The 24,921-nt window shown below is 41.0% G+C and overlaps 1 protein-coding gene across 1 annotated transcript; it reads left to right on the forward strand.

Moving 5' to 3' along the window:
- Window positions 1-5,112: 5,112 nt before the first annotated feature.
- On the forward strand, window positions 5,113-6,612 carry LOC120033657 (oocyte zinc finger protein XlCOF22-like; the record flags this gene model as incomplete). The annotated part of the gene is made up of 1 exon (XM_038980091.1): window positions 5,113-6,612. A coding segment is annotated over one exon (798 nt), but the record flags the coding sequence as incomplete, so codon positions are not given.
- Between the last annotated feature and the right edge of the window lie 18,309 nt (window positions 6,613-24,921).

Raw genomic sequence — 24,921 nt, forward strand, 5'->3', positions numbered from 1 at the left:
CATGTGTCTTATACCATTTTAAAGGTAATCTTGTTGTTAATCCCACCAAAATGTCCGATTTCAAATATGCTTTAAAGCGAAAGCACTACAAACGATTATGTTAGGTCACACCAAACCACAATAAGCACAGCCATTTTTCCAGCGAAAGATAGCAGTCACAAAAAGCACAAATAGAGATAAAATTAATCACGAACCTTTGATGATCATCAGATGACACTCAGGACTTCATGTTACACAATACATGTATGTTTTGTTTGATAAAGTTCATATTTATATAAAAAAATGTGAGTTTACATTGGCGCGTTACATTCACTAGTTCCAAAAACATCCAGTGATAGTGCATAGCCACATCGTTTCTACAGAAATACTCATCATAAATGTAGATGATAATACAAGTTATACATATGGAATTAGAGATATACTTCTCCTTAATGCAACCGCTGTGTCAGATTTTTAAAAAACTTTACTGAAAAAGCAAACCATGCAATAATCTGAGATGGAGCTCAGAACAATAGTCAAATTAGCCGCCATGTTGGAGTCAACAGAAACCAGAAATTACATGATAAATATTCCCTTACCTTTGATGATCTTCATCAGAATACACTCCCAGGAATCCCAGGTCCACAATAAATGCTTGATTTGTTCGATAATGTCCGTTATTTATGTCCAATTAGCTACTTTGGTTAGCGCATTTGGTAAACAATTCCAAAGTCACAAAGCGTGTTCACTAAAACGTGACGAAATGTCCAAAAGTTCCGTAACAGTCAGTAGAAACATGTCACGAAACGAAACATGTAAACGATGTATTGAATCAATCTTTAGAATGTTGTTAAAATAAATCTTGAATAACGTTCCAACCGGAGAATTACATTGACTTCAGATGAGCGATGGAACGGAGCTGCCTCTCATGTGAGCGGGCGTGGTCAAAGAATGTTCACCTCATGGCAGTGGTGACTCATTCCTGTCTCCTTCGGCCTCCCTCACAGTAGAGTCATCAGACAAAGTTCAACAGACTGTTGACATCTAGTGGAAGCCGTAGGAAGTGAATACTCATTCATATCTCGCTGTGATTTCAATGGGATCTTGGTTGAAACTCGACCAGCCTCAGAATTTCCACTTCCTGTTTGGATTTTTTCTCGTGTTTTTGCCTGCCATATGAGTTCTATTATACTCACAGACATAATTCAAACAGTTTTAGAAACTTCAGAGTTTTTTCTATCCAATACTACTAATAATATGCATATATTAGTAACTGGGACTGAGGAGCAGGCCGTTACTTTGGGCACCTTTCATCCAAGCTACTCAATACTGCCCCTGCAGCCATAAGAAGTTAACACTTAAGAACAAATTCTTATTTACAATGACAGCCAAACCCGGACGATGATGGGCCAATTGTGCCCCGCCCTAGGGTACTCCCAATCACGGCCGGATGTGATACATCCTGGATTCGAACCATGCATTGTCTTAGACTGCTGCGCCACTCGGGAGCAGTGGTGTAGAGCCGCTTACAGAAGTTACACACATGGAGTAAATTTTTTGTAGCCTAGAGTCTGGGGGGAAAAGTACATTTTTTGTAGCCTGGAGTCCTGGAAAAATTTGGCCTTTTATAAACTGATTTCATGCAATTCTACATCTTTTTAGATGACTGGAGACTTTCAAATCTTTTTTAATACCTCACAAATGACAGGCTACTTTGACACTGACAAACGGAGAATTCGAGATCAATATAAACGACCTTGTCTCTAATTTATCAATAGCCTAGGCCAGGTGTGAGGACAAACACATTGTACAATATGAGGGGGAAGTTATAGTCCTAAAAAAGCTATCCAGTTTCACTGACTCATCCAATGATGTGCAGCTCACTCTCTGGCCAAAAGCTTATCTCTCTTGCTTTACATTGTAAAACAATGCTGTTTGCTCAAAGGCCTATTTGAAAAGGGCTTTTTGTATTAGAAATATTCTGAAAGTATATTTCACAGTATATTTTGGATGCATGCTGTTCAAGGACAGATTAGTATTTTCTTTTCAGCAGGATCCATTTACAACCTGTGTTTTCCAGCGTTTTCACATTATGTTTTTTAGGGGTCATGACAATTACAGGAGCAATCCAAATGTATTTACTCTGATTGCTTTCATTAGGATTTTTACATTGCAAACTTGATTTTTCATGCCACGAGGTAGGCTACCTGATCCTGGCAAATGGGTCCCGGAAACAAAACTGAGAGGTGCTGGAGGATCCGGCAACAAATTAAGCACCACCCTTCTCATATAATGGGGTAGGGCCATCCCAAGAATCCCTAAATGCACGGACGATTGCACCAAATATTTTTTTATAACTGCACCAAGATAGACCACAACTAGTCGTTTCTGATGGGGAACAGATGAGTCATACTGGGCAGTGCCAAGCACGAGCTACCGAGATCCTATTGGTGTGTTCTAGCACACATCTGCAATTTTTCTGTTAGGCAATTAAAAAAAATATATACTTTTGCAAAGGGTAAAGTCTTTAAAATCTTTTGTTCCCAAAACTGTATTAAGATCAGATGTTTCATAGATTAGAACATTTGCAGAATGTCGGCCAAAATCCATCTCGTTCCATCTTCTCCCACTGCCGGCCAGTGGGCTTCCTCTCACTACCATATTTGGTAGTGAGTGGAAACGCTAAGCGGATGCCTCACATCTATACATCCGGTGAAACATCTGTCTCATTGTTCTACCTGTGGCTGCACTGTGGTAGTGGGGGACCAGGAAGTTCCAGGCAGGCATGCACCATTCTTCACAATAAATGAAGCGCCAGAACTCTGATGTTAAGAAGTTAACATTTGTGTATTTTTATATGTATTACTACAGGTATGTAAAAGCAGGTTTGAACTAACTAATATCAAAAGAATGTCATACCATGCTAGCAAACAAATCCGTTAAGGTATTATCACACTTGGTAAAGGTTTGATGTGTTATTTTTGTGTCAAACCAAGTGAAGAACGTGATAACTATTTTACAAGCTACATAGCTAGAGACTTTGGGTTTGTCTGAGCGGATGTACATCATTTTCTCAAGGTAAATTCATAATCAATTTATTTGAGATTTCTAGGTTCGTATTGCATGTTATTGATTTTATTTAAAATTCACGACCTGGGAAAACTGCAGCGCCTACTCTGTCTGCGTCAGAGACAATTTTATGTAGTAATATTCAAACACATTCAGTTTCTATCTTTGTCTATAAATTGTTACTATGGTGTGAACGAGAAATACAATTGGTTTTTGATTGAAATAATACAGTGAAGAAAAGGTTATTCAGGAAAATAGTACATAGTGCTGCCTGAAACATACTGCAACCTTGTACTAAATGGTTTCTGAGTCATTTATTAATTTATGTAAATCCAAGAAATCTACTATAGGTAAAGTTTAGTTACGTTGTGTAGCGTGTACTTTGTCTAATTTGAATGAATTAATGCTTTGTTGTCAATGCTTACTTACCTGATCTATTGAAATGAGATGGACAGGAGCTCACTAGAGCTGAGAACAGACACCTACATTTTCTACTGCTTGAGCTCATGTTCCTCTTATAGAATATTACCTCAACAGTATTGTGGAGCTCCTGCATCTAAATATAAACAGTACCGCCCCCAAAAATGAGTATCGGCAACTATTTCAGTTCAAGTCAAGCACTGATTTAGATAATTGAACAAGAAAAAAAGAATATATTTTAATAGAGAATAAAGAAAGTGCCAGAACTGTCAAGACAATAACTTGTCTGTTTCTCATTGTTACTACAGGACGACTAGAATTAAGTCTGAGGCCAGTAACATCAACAGTGAGGACAAACCCAGCCTGCCTCTCTCCTTCCACACTGAGTAGAAACCTACAGTCACTGGGTCCTGATTGTGACAGCGAGGCCCAGTTTGCACAGCAGGATCCAGAGATGGCATCAGTGAAGCTGGAGGACTGCAGTCAAACACTGGAGCTGAATGTCAACATTAAAGATGAAGAAGAGGAGGAGAAGATTGGGAAATCTGTTTCTCATGGTAAGAGCAGGTTCTATCTAACTAAGTTTGTGTTATTCATTCCATTTTCCCACTGTGCATAAAAAGTTACAGTATAACTATTTCATTGAGAAGGTAGATGTTATTTCATGCTACTGAGACTTGTATGGTTTGACACCAGTATTGTCAGCATTTATTTTATTAACTGGTCTGTCTGCAGTGATCAGAGAGTCGACTGAAGAAGTGAAGTTGACAAACTACCAGTGTTTTAAAGTTATATGAAATGAGTATTTTTTAACCTTTTATTTAACTAGGCAAGTCAGTTAAGAACAAATTATTATTTACATTGACGGTCTACCCCCGGCCAAACCCAGACGACGCTGGGCCAATTGTGCGCCACCCTATGGGATTCCCAATCATGGTCGATGTATTACAGCCTGGTTACTAACCCTTGTGATAGTGAGTGGAGGATGATATGGCTCATAATTTTCATGACTTTTTAAAACAGTTTTATTCCCTTTTGTATTGTACAGCCTACTGATATGAATACATATGTCACCCTGTACAGCCAGAAGAGGACTGGCCACCCATTTGAGCCTGGTTTCTCTCTACGTTTCTTCCTAGGTTCTTGCTTGCTGGGGAGTTTTTCGTGTCCACTTTGCTTCCACATCTGCATTACTTGCTCTTTGGGGATTGAGGCTGGGTTTCTGTTAAGCACTTTATGACAACTTCTGATGTAATAAGGGCTACATAAAATACATATGATTGACATGTATATCACCAACTGACTGGTTCTTCTGATTTTGTTCACACAGGAGACCATGTTGAGACATTCTCTACAACCAGAGAGCAACAGCAGGAAGATCACAGAGCTAAGAGGTCTCACCACTGCCCACATTGTGAGGAGATTTTCCCATTTCTGTCAAAACTTAAAATACACCTAAAAATGCACACAGGAGAGAATCGGTATTCCGATACTGATGGTGGGAAGAATTTCACATCATTAAAGGCTCTAACAGTTCATCAGAGAGTGCATACAGGAGAAAAGCCTTACTCCTGCTCTGACTGTGTGAAATGCTTCACAACATCAACTGAGCTAAAAGTTCATCACCGTACACACAAAGGAGAGAAGCCGTACTCCTGCTCTGACTGTGGAAAGAGTTTCTCTCAACTGGGCACCTTAAAACAACATGAACGTATACACACAGGAGAGAAGCCTTACTCCTGCTCTAAATGTGGAAAGAGGTTCTCTGTACTGGACCACTTAAAAACACATGAACGTATACATACGGGCGAGAAGCCTTACTCCTGCTCTGACTGTGTAAAATGCTTCACAACATCAACTGAGCTAAAAGTTCATCAGAGAACACACACAGGAGAAAAGCCTTACTCCTGCTCTGATTGTGTAAAATGCTTCACAACATCAACTAGGCTAAAAGTTCATCAGAGAACACACACAGGAGAGAAACCTTACTTCTGTTCTGACTGTGCGGTGAGTTTCTCCCTACTGGGCCACTTAAAACGACATGCACGGATACACACAGGAGAGAAGCCTTACTCCTGCTCTGACTGTGGAAAGAGTTTCTCTCTACTGGGCCACTTAAAACGACATGAACGTATACACACAGGAGAGAAGCCTTACTCCTGCTCTGACTGTGGAAAGAGTTTCTCTCTACTGGGCCACTTAAAAAGACACCAACATATACATAAGGGAGAGAAGCCTTACTCCTGCTCTGACTGTGGAAAGAGTTTCTCTCGACTGGGCCGCTTAAAAACACATGAACATATACATACAGGAGAGAAGACTTACTCCTGCTCTGATTGTGTAAAATGCTTCACAACATCAACTGGGCTAAAAGTTCATCAGAGAACACACACAAAAGTTAAGCTTTACTCCTCTTTTGACTATGGGAAGAGTCTCAACTGAACGACTTAAACAACATGAACATATACACAGGAGAGAATCTTTTCTCCTGCTCTGACTGTGGAAAGAGTTTCTCTCTACTGGGCCACTTAAAAAGACACCAAGGTAAACATAAAGGAATTGAATTGGATCAAATGAATAAAGTGTAGAACACTCTATTGTAATCCTATTGTTTCTCACTGTGAGAGAACTGTGCAGAGGAAAGGGAGCGTTATAGAATGTTAGCCTCTCTTTACTTTACTGATCAGTGTGCACCTGGTCAGTTTTGGTGTTTTGTTAGCTTCTACTGTAGAGATATTGAGATGACGTTGTATTTGCCCTAAGGGTTGAATATCCTGTGAAGTGTCTCACAATGGATTCTGATGGTTGACTGGGTGGTACTGCTTCCCTCTGCAGTTTTCTGTGGGAATGAGCTAGTAGACACAACCTACACTGAGTGTACAAAACATTAAGGACACCTGCTCTTTCCATGAGATAGACTGACCAGGTGAAAGCTATGATCCTTAATGATGTAGTTTTTTGTGTATTTATTATGGATCCTCATTAGCCTTCAGCAAAAATCAACAAACTGCGGTTGCAGTGGGCTAAGAAATGAAAACACTGGACACTAGAAAATTGGAAAACTGTTTTCTGGTCTGATGAATCCCTGTTCCTGCTGTTTCACGCTGATGGGAGGACTAGGGTATGGAGGAAACCACTGCATCCAGTGGTGGAAAAAGTACCTTCATAGAAAACGACACAATTAAAAGTGAAAGTCACCCAGTAAAATACTACTTGAGAAAAAGTCTAAAAGTATTTGGTTTTAAATATACTTAAATATCAAAAGTAAAAGTATGAATCATTTTAAATTCCTTAAAATTAAGCAAACCAGACTGCACAATTGTCTTGTTTTTTATATATTACGGATAGCCAGGGGCTCACTCCAACACAGACATAATTTACAAACGAAGCATTTGTGTTTAGTGAGTCTGCCAGATTAGAGGCTGTAGGGATGACCAGGGATGGTATCTTGATAAGTGTGTGAATTGGACAATTTTCTGTCCTGCTAATCATAAAAAATGTAGCGTGTTCTTTTGAGTGTCAGGAAAAATGTATGGAGTAAAAAGTACTTTATTTTGGAATTTAGTGACAAAAGTAAAAGTTGTCAACAATATGAATAAATGTAATATTTATATAAAAATAGTAAAGTACAGATACAACTAAAGTAGTTCTTTATATAATTTATTCTTAAGTACTTTACACCACTGTATGCATCCATGCTGTGTGTCAGCATTGCAGGCTGGTGGTGTGAAGGGGTGGGGTGTGTTTTCAGGGAACACATTGGGCCCCTTGATAAAAGTTGCGCAATGTTTGAATGCCACAGGATATCTAAACATCATTGCCAATCAGGTGCATCCCTTCATGGCAGCAGTGTATCCATCTGCAAATAGATTTCTTCAGCAGGATTAAGCCACACGGCTTGTCCAGGAATGGTTCCAAGAACATGACAGTGAATTCAGCTTACTGCAGTGGCCTGCCGAGTCACCAGATCTCAATCCAATTGTGCATCTGTGGGAGGAGATGAAACAAGCTATTCGGAGTAGAGATCCACTCTCAGCCAACTTGCCACAGTTGTGGGAAGCATTGGAGTCAACATGGGCCAGCATCCCTGTGGAACGCTCTCAACACCTTGGGCAGTCTACGCCCCAATGAATTGAGGCTGTTCTGGGGACAAAGGGTGGGTGCAACTCAATATTAGGAAGGTCTTCCTAATGTTTTGTACACTGTATATCAGATAAAGGTTGTGTGATCAGTTTTCAGCATTAGTTTGGCTGGATTATTTTATATTACCAAACAACTTTTGTTTAATGATAAACAGGCTATGAATCATCTAATTGTGTTTATTAAATTGTATTTTAATACTAGAATCATTATTTTAGTCATTGATGATGAATGTATTTGAATAACTGTATTGAAGTTAATTGATCTGATGGCAGGTAGCCTAGCGGTTAAGAGTGTTGGGCCAGTAACTGAAAGGTTGCTGGTTTGAATCCTGAGCCGACTAGGTGAAAAATCTGTCATTGTGCCCTTGAGCAAGGCAATTAACCCTTATTTGTCCTGTTGCTCTGGATAAGAACATCTGCTAAATGACAAAAATGTTATGAAAAATGTTTGTACATGAATTTATGCTGGGCAACTGCTCTTTTTCTCTTGTGTATAATTCAATGAAATAAACTGTTTGAAGTGAAATACTGTATATACAATACACAACATTATCACTTCGTTTACCCTGGTCAGAGGTACAGGACCATAGTAAACTAGACTATGTAGCTGCTGTTGTTAGTAGCCTACAGTTTCCATGCAATAACACATGTCAGATTGCTAATGATTAGGTGTATAGGCTGCTACACATATGCCAGAGTTTTAGCTGGTGTCTATCAGGAGTGATGTGTTATCAGGCTACCAGAGGGAAGTAGAGAGCGTGCCTTGAGCTTTGTGCGTTGTGCCCGGCCCGCCCGACATGGTCAAGAGAGGCAAAGGGGATGCAGCAGCACTCTGATGTGAAGAATTGTACAAAAATGTATGATTGTAGTGCAATGAAAAAAATATATAGCATGGTATTTTCATGCAATGGCAGTGACCTAAAAACAATATGTTTCCATTGTACTAGAGGCCTAGGAACAAAGAAGAAACTGACAGATGTGTCATAATAGCCCGGAAGTAAAGCTGCACTGGGAGACACATTTGAAATGGAATACATTGAATATATGCAGCAGGGTGGAGAAAAATCACAGTAAAACACAATTTAAATGTATTGTCGGAAGGGCTGTGGTCTCCATTCATGTAATTCGTTAAATATATACATCAGATGGTATTGGGGAGCTATTTCATAGGGTTTATTGGGTACATTATTTACCCATTTCAATCTTTAACCAACCAACCCTATACTTGGTGTGACTGTTATGGACAGAACAGACCATCTGATATGCCCTTAAATATTGTAATATGCAACCTGGAATTAAAATGTAAGAGGACCAGTGCTTCTACAATGAAACACATCTCACATCTGTGCTGTTTGAGAGAGATGTTGTTAGACTACATTGTATTGTTGTTTCCTCTTCTGAGGGCACTGGTGGGGAACAACAATTTCAATTCACGGAGGCAATTAGTATTTAAAATTTAGCCCTATATCCACACGTTTGAATTAGCCTATTAACAGATAGCCTATAGCTGCCCAATTCATAGTCCTACACAGTGTAGGCTACACTACACATTTAACACGTGGTTAGTGGGCTAATCAATTCAACCACAAGACACTCAGATGTCTTCTGGAACAGAAAAATTAATGGGAATGATCCTATGAACAGGAAAACTGCTTCAAAAACCTAAAGAAGACAATCACAGAAGAGCCAGTGCTCAGGTTCTATGATCCAGAGAAAAGCACAAGGATTTCTGCAGACGCGTCACAGTTTGGCCTGGGAGCAGTTCTTCTGCAACAGCATGACGACACATGGCAACCCGTCGCTTATGCGTCCAGAGCCTTGACAGGCGCAGAGACAAGATATGCACAAACCGTCGCTTATGCGTCCAGAGCCTTGACAGGTGCAGAGACGAGGTATGCACAAATAGAGAAATAACTACTGGCAAGCACATACGCTTGCGAAAGGTTACACCAATATGTCTACGGACGAGACTTCAAAGTAGAAACCAACCACAAACCATTGGTGTCAATCATGTATAAGCTACTGAATGATTGTCCAATGAGAATCCAGAGAATGTTGATCAGACTGCAAAAGTATGATGTGAAGATGATCTATACCCTGGGAAAGTTCATGTTCGCCGCCGACACTTTCTCGGGCAGTCAACAAGAAGGAGAGCTTCGACACACAGAAAAACACTGAGATTCAGGCCTACGTCGACATGATCGTGGCATCACTTCCTGTGTCTTCTGAGAGAATGAAGCAGATCAAAAGAGAGACCGCAGCTGACCAAACAATGACAGAGTTGAGAGAAACAACACTGATAGGATGGCCCGCACAGAAAAACAACTGTCCAAGGAGAATACAGGATTACTGGATGTGCAGAGCAGAGCTCACCGTTGTGGATGACATAGTGTTCAAAGGCAACAAGATTGTCATTCCCATGACACTACGCAAAGAAATGCTACAGAGAAGTTGCACCGCGATCCTATGAGATCCAAACGGAGCATGGATCACAACTGAGACGAAACAGAGTGGATCTAAGGCTGCAGCCATTCACTCAAGGGACTGAGGATCATCAGGAGGATACTGCTGAAGCGTCAAATGCCTTTAGAAATGGACAATTCAGTCAGAACACCCTGACTGACAATGAACGCTGTCCAACTGTTTCATGAAGCACTTCAGCAGAACGACCAAAAAGCACTGTCAGAGCCCCTGAAAGGCTTATTGAGAATTGCTTTTTTTTAAATCTAAAAAGGGGCACCTGGACTGAATGTTTTGTTAATGTGAAAAGAAATAGAGCCACAATAGATTATTGTTGGACAGACTATATTTAGTTGGAAAAAAAATAGTATTTTTTTAAGGAACATTTTTTGGGGAAAGAAATGTGTGTTATTGAAAATTGCATGTTATGCAGGTTGAGTAAACAAATGTGATGTGACATGTGTAGTTACATAGAAAAGTAGTTTTCTTTTAAAGGAAAGAATATGTGTTGTTATGTGTTAATAACATTTAGACCACGTTACCCAGCAGGCTATGCGGGAGGCAGATTGTTAAAGAATGCCTTGCATGGCTAAACATGGAGTTTTCTAGCTGAAGTATATGTTCATTAAAAGTAGTTAAACCTACGCCCCGGTTTGTCATTATATAAGGAACAAACATAACACTTATGACAGCTGGACATATTAATGTCAGAAGGACACAGGAAGGAGGATGGTAGCAAAATGACCAACAGGTGAAACATAAGCATGCAACAAATGTATTATTTTTGTAGGACATGAAAGGGTCCCGCCACCATTATAACCTAACCAGAAGCAGATATGGGCATTATTGGGCGTGAACAAGCAAATAACTCTAAAAGATAATGGTGGCAGAAGGACTAAGGGGAGTAACTTCATTTACATATGGGATGTACCCATATGCTATATGTGTATAAAAGCAGAGCCAGTGCTTAGGGAAGTTGGGTGGTTCCGCGGACCAGCACGGCTTTGCTACTCTGTATTAAAGTCTATATTGAATTCACAAGTTCTTGTAAGAGTGTTATATTTCTGAGACAATATTCCACGACATTCCCCGGACTCCGCGTGTAGGGATTTGTACAATGCATGAACAAGGCTATTGAACTTGACATTGGTGTCTGTCTTTATTCCTTTATCCAACATATCATACTGAAACATGGTATCAGAAGTTGCTCGACAACCACACGTTTGTTATTTTTGTAGCTAAGTACAGTATAGGCGCAAATACGTTCCATATACGAATACACGCCGTTTCCTACTCCTAGTCATAACACTGATCAACTCTTTGTAAGCTGGCTAGCATCACTGCCTACCTCGATGACTGAAGGCAAAGAAACCTCCTACTCCATCGCTATGGCAGCGAACATTCCGCCACCAAATCCCATGGTTCTCACAGGGGACTGGAATACTAATTGGGACAACTTCAGGGATGAATTCGAGGACTATGCGCTGGCGACCGATCTACATGAGAAACCCAACGAGGTACAAGCGGCAACTCTGAGGAGTTTAATGGGCAGCGAATGCAGGCATATCTACCAGCACAATCTCACCCTCACAGCACGACAACAGTGTGATGCAAAGGCTATATTGGATGCATTGGAGAATTACTTCAAACCCGCCAGAAACGTCATTTACGAGCGTTTTCGGAAGTTGCAAACAGGAAGAGGGTGAGTCAGTACACAACTTTGTAACCCGTTTGAGAGAAAAATACGCCACTTGTGAATACGGGGGATTGAAAGATGAATTGATTCGTGACAAAATAGTACTGGGAATTGGAAATGAGGATACGCGCCGGCGTCTACTGAGAGAGAGAGGCTTAACATTAGTAACTGCCATCGAAATGTGCCGCACTGCTGAAGTCACTGACATGACAATGAGAGCAATGGAAATCGAAACTCCACACTCCGACGTTGATACTGTTCACGCTATTGCTAGGGAGACATTCAGACAAAACCAATCGAGGCAGAGTGATTCACCACGAACGGTGAACACAGAGAGCCCCGTAGCATGTACATACTGTGGGAATACACACACGTGGCAAAGAGCACTGCCCTGCCTTCGGAAAACCATTCAGAGCTTGTGTAACTAATAATCACTTTGCAAAAGTGTGTCTCAAAATCAAAAGAAGGGTGAGTGAGGGCAAGATTCACTGTGTTGATGATGTCACTCAATGTTCAGAGCTGAACAGTGAAAGTGACATTTACATGCATTAATCCATACACTCAAGAGGGAAGAAATGGTTTGTGACACTACGATTACACAACAAGCAATGACAATGTCAACTGGATTCCGGTGCTACATGCAACGTAATGAGCTACAAAGACAAAATCAATCCGGCATCTGACACACATCTATTGCCCAGCGATACTAGACTAAAGCTGTACTCAGGAGAACTAATGAGCTCTATGGGCACCTTTGAGACCGAATGTGTTATTCGGGAACGCGAACACAAGCTGGAGTTTGAGATTGTGAAAACCAGTCAACATCCTCTCCTCTCAGGCTCTACATGCGAACGCCTGGGACTGATGCAGTTCACTGTACCAAATGACCTGCACATTGTGGATCATGTCCAGCATGGACCCCTGTCCGAAGAACAACTACTCAGCAGATTTGACGATGTATTTAACATGCTCGTTGAATCAGTGCCTGGGGATGTACACTTTGAAGTGGATGAGAGCATCACTCCAGTCCAGTGTGCTCCTCGCAATGTGCCCATTGCAATGAAAGTGGCTGTGAAGGCCCAGCTGGACAAGTATGAGGCCGATGGCCACATGACATCTGTGACTGAACCAGCTGACTGGATCAGCAATATGGTCATAGTGAAAAAAACAGAGAAGCTGAGAGTCTGCATCGACCCAAAGCATCTGAACCAAGCACTGAAACCATCCCACTACATCATGCTGACACTAGAGGATGTCCTCTACAAGCTTCCCAAGGCCAGGATTTTCACCTTGGTGGATGCCCGAGATGCATTCCTTCAATGCAAGCTGGACGAAGAAAGCAGCTTCATGACTACCTTCTGGACCCCCTGGGGTCGGAAACGCTGGCTCAAGCTCCCGTTTGGTGTCTCAGTGGCGCCTGAGGTATACCAACGCAAGCAGCACGAGATACTGGCTGGACTCAAGGGCTATGAACCCATCGCCGATGATGTCCTGATCGTAGGCTGTGGTGACACAGACGAAGAAGCAGAACGCGACCACGATGTGAAGCTCCTGGCACTGATGGAGCGCTGCCAATCAGTTAAGCTTCGTCTTGGCCTGAAGAAGCTGCAGTTCAAGGTGAAAAACGTCCACTTCCATGGCCACATTCTCTCGGCAAAAGGCCTGAAGCCAGACCCAGACAAGGTCCGAGCGATCCTCGACATGCCAAATCCGTCTGATGCAAAAGGAGTACAGCGTCTCATCGGTTTTGCAAACTATCTTGCAGAGTTCATGCCACACCTATCAGCAGTCTGTGAGCCTCTGCACCGGTTGCGGGACAAAGACACACCCAAGCACGAGGCCGCAGTGCAGGAGATGAAATCTCTGGCTTCATCCATGCCAGTGTTGCGCTACTACGAAGTCACGAAGCCTGTCACAATCCAGAGGGACTCCAGCCAAAGGGGACTTGGATGCTGCCTTGTGCAGGAAGGCCAGCCCGTTGTGTTTGCCTCGAGCGCTCACCCCCACCGAACAAAACTATGCACAAATTGAGAAAGAGTGCCTCAGCATCGTCTTCTCCTGCCAGCGATTCCATTACTACTTATATGGTCGAGAGCTGGTCACCGCTGAAACTGACCACAAACCATTCATTGCCATATTCTGTAAACCTTTCCTCAACGCACCCAAGAGGCTTCAAAGCATGCTCCTGACTCTGCAAAACTACAGCCTGAAGGTAATTTACAAGCCAGAACTAGAGATGTACATCAGCGACACACTGAGCAGGGCAACAGCACACTGTACAGGCAGAGGCACTGCCTATCAGCGGCAGGCCATCTATTCACTACAGCAGGAACAACAAGATATTCAACAGATCAATCAGGCAGACTACTTAAACGTCACAGATCACCGCCTAGCCCAGATCAGGCAACACACTGACAAGGACAAACACCTACAGTCATTGAAGTCCATGGCTCTCGCAGGTTGGCCATACCCGAAAGAGGAGACACCTTTCACAGTGAGAGAATACTGGACCTTTCGAGATGAGATCAGCGTGCAAAATGGCGTCTTGGTCAGAAGGTCATTATTCCCAAATCACTACGTCCAGAGATGCTTACCCGCATACACTCCAGTCACGTTGGAGGTGACGCATGCTACCGCCAGGCTCGTGAAACATTATACTGGCCAAACATGCAAGCAGAAATTAAAGACTTTGTCAGCAACTGTACCACATGCAACGAGTACGCTCATGAACAGCAAAAGGAAACTATGATGTCACACGAACTGCCCACAAGGGCCTGGCAAATCGTCAGCATGGACTTATTCAGCCACAGACAAAAGGTCAATCTTTTCATTGTTGATCACTACTCTGACTTTTGGGAAATTGAACTGATACCTGACTTGTGTGCAGAGACGGTCATAAAGCGCTGCAAGGCGCAGTTTGCAAGGCAAGGTCAGCCTGACAAGGTAATCACGGACAATGGCCCACAATTCACTGCACAGTTCAAGCGTTTCGCCTCAGAATGGGAGTTTGACCACATGACCTCCTCTCCAAGACACCCAAAAGCAAATGGCAAGGCAGAGTCAGCTGTCAAGATTGCAAAAAACCTGTTAAGCAGGGCCTTGCGCGACAGCAACGACCCATGGAAAGCAATCTTACAGTGGAGGAACACACCCACCGAAAACATGGACAGCAGCCCAGCACAACGCCTTCTGTCCAGACGTCTGAAGACTACCATCCCTGTAGCTAACAAGCTACTTGAGCCCTGCGTCATGGTTGGCGTCACGGACGAACTGCGTCACAGAAAGCAGCTTGCTAAGTGCTTCTACGACCGGACTGCTCGAGACCTACCAGTGCTGGAGGTGTGTGAAACGATAAGGATGAAACCGCTGCCGGGAAACCACACAGGACTTTGTTGGCTGGGCACGTGCCTACAGAGAATTGCACCACGTTCTTACCTGGTGGATGTTGGTGGCTCCCTCTATCGTCGCAATCGGGTGGATCTGCGCGTAGCAGAGCAGACAAACCAGAACACGCCATACACTCACCTAGATGAGCTGGATCACAGTCCAGGCCTAAGGGTAAGGGGCACAGAATTGAGACATGAGCCAACTGAAGGTGAGGCTTCTACCCCACCAAGCTCTCCAGCTCGTGGCCCTAATCCTACCCCTGTCAGAGCCAATACTTACTCACGGGTGGGTCGGCTGTGCAAGCCACCGGACAGGCTTACTCTGTAAGCAAGAGACTGTGTTAACTTGTCCTCTGTTTATAAAAATAAATTAAAAAAGGAAGATGACAACTGAATTAAAAGAAAATGTCATGCTTTTTCAATTGTTATGACTTGACTGTTAAGAACTTAATGTTATGCCGTTATGTTTGCACTTTCTATTGAAAAGGATGATGTTACGAGTCTAGTTGATAGGTAATCGACTAGCCGGACTGTTCCCCGGACTCCGCGTGTAGGGATTTGTACAATGCATGAACAAGGCTATTGAACTTGACATTGGTGTCTGTCTTTATTCCTTTATCCAACATATCATATTGAAACAATCGTGTGATTATCAGTTTTTACCATTAGTTTAGGGGGAGACATGTTTTACTACATAGCCTGTACATCAATAAACAAAAGTATATGTGTTTATTACATTTTATTTTAAACTAGATTTGTTATTTGAGTCATTGATGAATATGTTTGGACAGCTCCATTGAAGCCAGCTTAATTGATCTTCCCATGAAAAATATTTGTACTGATCAAACTCTAATTCTCTTGTGTAATGAATTACATTTGTTTTTTATTTTAAGTGAAATATTTAGTGTTTATCTGAAGCTGAACAAGACAGGAAGTTTAAATGAGCATCACAAAGCTAAGTCTGACCTATTCTCTCAGCATAAGCAGCTGTGAGACCTATAATTTAAACTTTATTTAATTAGACAAATCAGTGAAGAACAAATTCTTATTTACAATGATGACCTACACTGGCCAAACCCGGACGATGTTGGGCCAATTTTGAGCCACCCTATGGGACTCCCAATCATGGCCGGTTGTGATACAGCCTGGATTCAAACCAGGGTGTCTGTAGTGACGCCTCTAGCACTGAGATACTGTGCCTTAGACCGCAGTGCCATTCGGGAGCCCTGCTAGAGAACAGTAACTTTATTGATCTACTGAATCTTTACAGGGGGGTCTTTACAGTAAATATAATGCTTTTGTTTAATTCAAGGCATTCAAAATAATATATATCTGTATTTCTCTACTCAATACATGTCACGACACCAGTATACATTGGGACAAGCCAAGTTGCTAGTAACCAATATTCTCTACATCAAATCAAGCATGACTGTTTAACAGTCGTGTGGGCTGGAGACGGAAGTGCTTTCATTCTCTTGGCCCCAGCTTTGATGCACCTGTATTGTCTCCGCCTGATAGATGGTAGCAGGGTGAACAGGCCGTGTCTCTTGTGGCTGAGGTTCTTGATGATCTTCTTGGCCTTCCACAGAGATCATCTATAATGAATATGTAATGGGTTTAGAGACGTAGACACTAAAACAGACACCGCTTTAGTTTTTTAAACCAAGTTTTATTTGTCTAGCTAATCAATATCACTTACAATCTACATGCTTTAGCAGTAGTTAGTCCATCAGTCCAATAGATGTCGCTGTTGCACTGTGGTAGTGGGGGGAACAGGAAGTTCCGGTAGGCGCACACCATTCTTCAGAATAAAGAAAACGCAAGAACTGTGCTGTCCTTTTCTCTTCATTACTACAGGTATGTAATAACACTTTTAAACGGTCTAATATCGAAATAACGTCATGACATGTTAGATAACAAACCAGTCAATGTATTATTACGTTTGGGAAAGGTTTTGTGTCAAACCGAGTGAGTGAACAACGTGATTTTAAAAAAAGCACACGGCGCGGGGTCCACAACACGTACATATGTTAGGCTTTGCTGGTTCGTATGTAGCTCAGTGGGTTTCGCCTGGGGATGTTCAGTACAAAAACGTTTTGGAAAGTTGCAGATAGAAATCCTCTGAATAGAACTGACATGATTCCTTAGATTCAGAGGCATGTTTGTTCTACATAATACATTTATATCTGAATGTGGCCAACATCTCCGTCCGCCAGCTGGACATAGGCCTGGTACCCCTACCTATGTGAAGCTAGCCACAATAGTGGACTTTGTGGTTCCACTCAAAATAAAAGTCCCTCTTTGAAAGTGATAAACTGATACAAAATAGTGAAATAATGTCATATTTGGACAAAATAACGCAAAACATGGTTGTATTGTTGTTACTTAATTTACAATTAATTACAATAACGAATTATTTTGAAAATAAACTGGAAAAAACTGAAATCCAAACCACATCATTGGATTGGGGGCATTCTTATGTGAATTTATGAAACGAGTTAGATTGTGCTCCCACGAAACAGGTGACACCAACAGAAAACTAATTTCAAGAATTAACGCAAATATTAGCTTCTTAGCTCTTATTGCAGGACTTTGACTGTGAAACATCACATTCCCAGTCACTCTATTGCAGGGTTACTCCTGATAAAGTTGGGTAGCTGATGGGCCTTTTCAGTGCTGAAATAGACATAATTGTTAGTCACAGGAACCAGGACTAATAAAGCCAATGCAACTGGCTGTTTTACAAACGCTAGGCCTACCACATGGATGGACATTCATAAAATAAAGTAATAGGTCGACATTGTAGGATACTACACCCCAGTAAGCACAGACCGACGTTGATGTCTTTTTAATGTCTTTTTTTGACTTGGCCCAAACATTAGACCGGACCAAATCTGAAACAATCACTCAGACCTCATTAGGCAGGTTTCCATTGACCCAGATGCATTCGACCAAAGTTCGACGGGTGGATTTCTTTTGTCAAAGTTTCTTTATTCCGACAAGTGAGGATAGAAACAGTGTGTTTTGAAGAAATTATGAATCATAATGAAGGTATGGGGTGCGTCTTTACGTTCAGTTGTTTTTATCCACACAAGATGGTTAAATGGAAATGCAGCCGAGCGGGAAATTGTTGGATCTATTTTCTATTTCAACTTTTTCAAAATGGCGACAAAAAAAATCTATTGGAAACATAGCTAATTTCACAAGATTGGAAAGTACTACAGCAGAGTACAGGGGAAAAAAGTAAAGTTTAAATCAGTACAGTAGAGTACAACAGTACAGAGTATGGTACGGTATAAAGTACTGTATTGTACTTTACTCTAAAGTACTCTGTTAGGGCTGGGCGATATGGACAAAAAAATCATGCAGCTTTATCTTGAGTTTTCAAACTTCTAGGCGATTCACCATATATATCTCCATTTTGTTTTTCTCCAAATAAGCGTTGTACAATTAAAGGTTGAATACACTGCATTTCAAAAAGTCAGCAATAATCTAATGAATTCAGGGTTTGTGAAGTTATACCTAAGCTAAATATAAGCCATCCACAACCATAACACCCACTAATAATTTATTATTTTATCAAAATAGTTTAACCTGCTTTTTTGTTGTTGCAATAATCACTGATCTGGCTTTCAATTCTGTCTATGAAAATGACCCTTTGTTAAAAATGGACTAACTTATTGTAGCAGGCATTATTAGCCTATAGACCGGTGTTCATTTTCTGTCTCATCAACAATCTCTCAAGTCCACGTGCTAGTGACTAGCCAGCTAATCTTTATATTTCAAGTTTAGCCAACTTGGATCTATTTGCTAACAAGGTTGAACAGTTGAATTGTTATGAAAACACCATTCTGTCTACAGTCTCCAACTGTTTGAAAAGCATATTAGCCTGTCCACTTTATTCAGATGTTAAAATCAAGTGGCCTACCTTATTTCTCAAAATGAGAACGAGTTGCCAATACTTTTATATAATTGTGTTTTATGCTTATTGCACATTTATAAAACAGACTAGAGAGCTATTATAATAGTATTTGTCTAAAATACTGCTAGCAGTACTAATACTAGCATTCATTTTCCAGAATTAATGTTCATTGATACTCTGGTTTTAGTAGTGTAGCTCTGCTCTCAATCTGAGTAGTTGAGACATAAAAAGGGTATTGATAGAAAAGGTACCTTCTCCTCTATTCCAGTAAAATAATGTCTCAATGTGTTTGTGTCCATATGAACCATTCTTTTGGACCAAACCACAAATGTAAATAGCTAGTTGAAACCGCTTGCCAGAGAGGAACTGTGGTGATCTTGCAACTTTGCTGGTGTGAGAGGCAGGGGGAGGGGCTTGGTGTCTGTAAATCCTAGAGGAAAAGGCCAATGCTTTTCTATGAGCTTGTTTTGGACCGAAGCTTCCCACCTTTGGGATAACGATTCCCATTGTTAGGGCGGAGACAGAGAGGCGAGACAGAGACTCCACCTCTATGTAACCCATTTTAGTACGGGTCTGCGTCATCCATAGAGATGAAGTCAACTGTGTGGGGATTCCTATGGGTTAGGAGCAATCAGCCAATTATCAGAGCATTGCCTTCTTCAAATTGGGTGCTATGGTTTGTAAATGTCTTTAACCCCGCCATCTAGATTATTCAGGTGAATAGTCCTGCCTAAAACAACTGCAACCTTGTACTAAATGGTTTTTGAGTCATTTATGTGAATTCATGAAATCTACTGTAGGTTATGTGCACTTACGTTGTGTACTTTAAGGTGTGCACTTTGTCTAATGGGAAATATCACTTGGTTTGTTGTCAATGTTTAGCGACCTGATGTAATATATTTTTTGAGAATAAAGTGCCAGAACTGTCAAGACTAACTTTTGTGTGCGTTTTTCTTTATTACTACAGGCCGACTCAGGTCAAGTCTGAGGCCTGTAACATCAACAGTGAGGACAAACCCAGCCCTCCTCTCTCCTTCCACACTGAGTCCAAACCTACAGTCACTGGGTCCTGATTGTGACAGTGGAGCCCAGTTTGCACTGCAGGGTCCAGAGATGGCATCAGTGAAGCTGGAAGACTGCAGTCAAACACTGGAGCTGAATGTCATCATTAAAGATGAAGAAGAGGAGGAGGAGATTGGTAAGAGCAGGTTCTATCTATAAATTAGACGTCCTTAAGTTATGACCCAGTCTATTGATAGGTTGAATTCTGACATCACACATCGCTGAACAACTGGGTTATCTGGAGTGATCCGAGAGTAGACTAAAGAAGTGAAGTAGACAAACTGCCAGTGTTTTAAAGTTCTATGAAATTAGTCTGTGTAGTTGCTAACTCTTGTGATAATGAGAGGAGGGTGATATGAAATGTGTCTGAGTGGACTCGTCCATTGCCTGTCTGAGTGGACTCGTCCATTGCCTGTCTGAGTGGACTCGTCCATTGCCTGTCTGAGTGGACTCGTCCATTGCAGAGGGGATGACACACCACTATCACCAGTAGTACATTTAGCCTACTGTTATTTCCCATAATTTCTAATCTACAATGTTTGTTTGGTTACGGTAATGCATTCAATATATTATTATTACAGTCTTACCATTGTCATTGTAGGAGTGGACACATTGTTTGCAGAGCGTATAACTTAGGCTACACTTGAGAAGTTTTGGTGTATTTCATTCCATTTAGGAGTTGTCAATTTATTCATTGTGTTTTGTTTAGTGTGCTCCTGTCAATGTTGAGTAAGGACACACACCTGATTACTCATTGAAGTAGTCCTATAGGCTAGCTGGCCTCTGTGTAAATGTAGGCCTATAAATGTGCCCATTTGGGGATCTGAAATTATTTCTGATTGTCTTAACTCATCATCACTGTGGAGTTTATCAAATATAAAAATGTTCAGCTCAAACAGCAAGTATGTGAAGTCTGTTTCTACATCCATTGAGAATGACAATGGTTCCTTTGAAAAATCTTTCCAGCTATCTCCCTTTTGATAACCACCAAAAATGTCATGCTCTGATCCGGTGGAAATGTCATAAAGCAGGCCTACCTAATGACTTCTTATCCTTTGCGCAAAATATCCCTACAGCTGTCTGTCTGTCTGGAGCTCGCTGTCATGGGAAACTGAGTGCCCAAAATATTGTATACAATGTTGCAAGTTTGCTAGCACAGGCCAGACCAAATTAATAGTTAATACAATGTTTCAAGTTTCTTGCAGACAGCCCATGTGTAGCCTTTCCTCAGGATATTTTCTACCTGCAGGCTGCAATGTTTTTATTTGTTGGCTTTATGTAAGCTAGTTTTGACAATGGCAATAGTAGTTACTTTTAGATTTGTATCATTTTAAATTAGATATAATTTTGATTAACCACATGACATTGATTTGAGATATGAAGACTTTATTATAAATTAAACAAAACTCTTCCATGAAAATCATAACGCAGCAGCAGGAGGAGGAGAGTCGAGAACAGATTTATTTTCTTCTGGTTACGCTATATTGATCTCTGGCTCCCTCGTGAGTATTTTGTGTGTCTTCATTTTAAATCGCAGTGCTTGAAGCATCAGACAAGCTCAGAAGCCTACATATTGTTGATTTTATTCAAACACATATATATGGAAAAATATATGTTTGCAAATGTAAAAATTTGATTGGTCGAAAGAAAAGACTCAGGTGACCAGGATAATTTTTTCTTGTCGGGACAGCCCTAAAAGCTTTATTCCCTGTATTGTACAGCCTACTGTTATGAAGTTATATGTATATCACACCAACTGACTGGTTCTTCTGATGTTGTTCACACAGGAGATCATGTTGAGACATTCTCTACATCCAGAGAGCAACAGCAGGAGGGTCACAGAGCTAAGAGGTCTCACCACTGCCCACATTGTGAGGAGATTTTCCCAATTCTATCAAAGCTAAAAAAACACCTTAAAATACACACTGGAGAGAATCTGTATCCCTGTACTGACTGTGCGAAGAAATTCACGACATCAAGGTCTCTGACAGTTCATCAGAGAATGCACACAGGAGAGAAGCCCTACACCTGCTCTGACTGTGGAAAGAGTTTCTCTCGACTGGGCAACTTAAAAACACATGAACTTATACATACAGGAGTGAAGCCTTACTCCTGCTCTGTCTGTGGAATGAGTTTCTCTCGACTAGGCGACTTAAAAACACATGAACGTATACATACTGGAGTGAAGCCTTACTCCTGCTCTGACTGTGACAAGAGTTTCTCTCGACTGGGCCACTTAAAAACACATGCACGTATACATACAGGAGTGAAACCTTACTTCTGCTCTGACTGTGGAAATAGTTTCTCTCGACTGGGCAACTTAAAAACACATGAACGCATACATACAGGAGTGAAGCCTTACTCCTGCTCTGACTGTGGAAAGAGTTTCTCTCGACTGGGTGACTTAAAAACACATGAACGTATACATACAGGAGTGAATTCTTACTCCTGCTCTGAATGTGGAAAGAGTTTCACTCGACTGGGCCACTTAAAAACCCATGAACGTATACATACAGGAGTGAAGCCTTACTCCTGCTCTGACTGTGGAAAGAGTTTCTCTCGACTGGAAAACCTAAGAAGACATGCACGTATACATACAGGAGTGAAGCCTTACTCCTGTTCTGATTGTGTAAAATGCTTCACAACATCAACTGACCTAAAAGTTCATCAGAGAACACACACAGGAGAGAAGCCTTACACCTGCTCTGACTGTGGAAAGAGTTTCTCTCGAATGGCCCAGTTAAAAAGACACCAAGGTAAACATGAAGGAGAGAAGCCTTACCACTGATGTGACTGTAGATTTTTTATTAACAGCTGAGCTAAAAGGGTCATCAGAGAACACACACAAGAGAGAAGCCTTACTTCTGCTCTTAATGTGGCAAAAGTTTCTCCAGATTGGGCAATGAAAAGACACAAAAACTGATACACACTTGAGAGAAGCCTTATCACTGCACTGACAGTGAGAAGAGATTCTACAATTTGGGCCATTTAAAAAGACACCATTGTGTACATAAAGGAGAGAAGCCTTGTCAGTTCTCTCAGACCAGCTATGATTAGTCACTCAATCACTTAATTTTCATCTCATAAAATAATTGTCAACTTTGAAATGGATCAAATGAAGAAAGCGTAGAACACTCTTGTAATCCTATTGTTTCTCACTGTGAGAGAACTGTACAGAGGAAAGGGAGCGTTATAGAATGTTAGCATCTCTTTACTTTACTGATCAGTGTGCACCTTGTCAGGTTGTGTGTTTTGTTAGCTTCTACTGTAAAGATACTGAGATCTTGGATTTGCCCTTAGGATTGAATGTCCTCTGTGAGGCGTCTCACTATGGAGTCTGATGGTTGACTGGGTGGTACTGCTTCCCTCTGCAGTTTTCTCTGGGAATGAGCTGGTAGACACAACATACACTGAGTGTACAAAACATTAAGGACACCTGCTCTTTCCATGACATAGACTGACCAGGTGAACCCAGGTGGGCTAAGGAATGAAAACACTGGACACTGGTAAATTGGAAAACTATTGCCTGGTCTGATGAATCCCGGTTCCTGCTGTTTCACGCTGATGGGAAGACTAGGGTATGGAGGAAACCACGAGTACATGCATCCAGTGGTGGAAAAAGTACCTAACTGTCATACTTAAGTGAAAGTAATTATACCTTAATAGAAAATGACTCACGTAAAAGTGAGTCACCCAGTAAAATAATACTTGAGTAAAAGTCTAAAAGTTTTTGGTTGTAAATATACTGAAGTATCAAAAGTAAATGTAATTGCCAAAATATACTTCATCAAAGTAAAAAACTATGAATCATTTCAAATTCCTTAAATTAATCAATCTTCTTTGGGATCGGTGTCCCTTCCACGGACGGTTGGGCAAACGTAGGCTAATGCGATTAGCATGAGGTTGTAAGTGACAAGACAATTTCCCAGGACATAGACATATCTGATATTGTCAGAAAGTTTACATTCTTGTTAATCTAACTGCACTGTCCAATTTACAGTAGCTATTACAGTGAAAGTATACCATGCTATTGTTTGAGGAGAGTGCACAATTTTGAACATGAAAAGTTATTAATAAACAAATTAAGTCCTGACACAAAATTTTGAACAGAAATGCAATGGTTCATTTGATCAGTCTAAAACATTGCACATACACTGATGTCATCTAGAGGCCAACATCTAAATTGCACCTGGGCTGGAATAATACATTATGGCCTTTCTCTCGCATTTAAAAAATATATACAAAAGAGTGGCTGTTTTTTCCCCCGTATTATCTTTTACCAGATTTATTATGTTATATTCTACTACTTTCGTTTCACATTTCCATAAACTTCAAAGTGTTGCCTTTCAAATGGTACTACGAATATGCATATCCTTGCTTCAGGGCCTGAGCTACAAGCAGTTAGATTTGGGTATGTCATTTTAGGTGAAAATTTAGGCTAATCCGCAAACCAGACAACACAATTGTCTTGTTTTTTTTTAAATATTACAGATAGACAGGGGCACACCAACACTCAGACATAATTTATAAATGAAGCATTTCTGTTTAGTGAGTCCGCCAGATCAGGGATGTTATCTTGATAAGTGCGTGAATTGGATAATTTTCTGTCCTGCTAATCATAAAAAATGTAACGAGTACTTTTGGGTGTCAGGGAAAATGTATGGAGTAAAAAGTACATTATTTTCTTTAGGAATGTAGTGAAATAAAAGTTGTCAAAAATATAAATAGTCAAGTACAGATACTACTAAAGTAGTTATTTAAATGATTTTTACTTGAGTACTTTAC

This window comes from Salvelinus namaycush, chromosome 40, assembly GCF_016432855.1.
Source record: "Salvelinus namaycush isolate Seneca chromosome 40, SaNama_1.0, whole genome shotgun sequence".
NCBI lineage: Eukaryota > Metazoa > Chordata > Actinopteri > Salmoniformes > Salmonidae > Salvelinus > Salvelinus namaycush.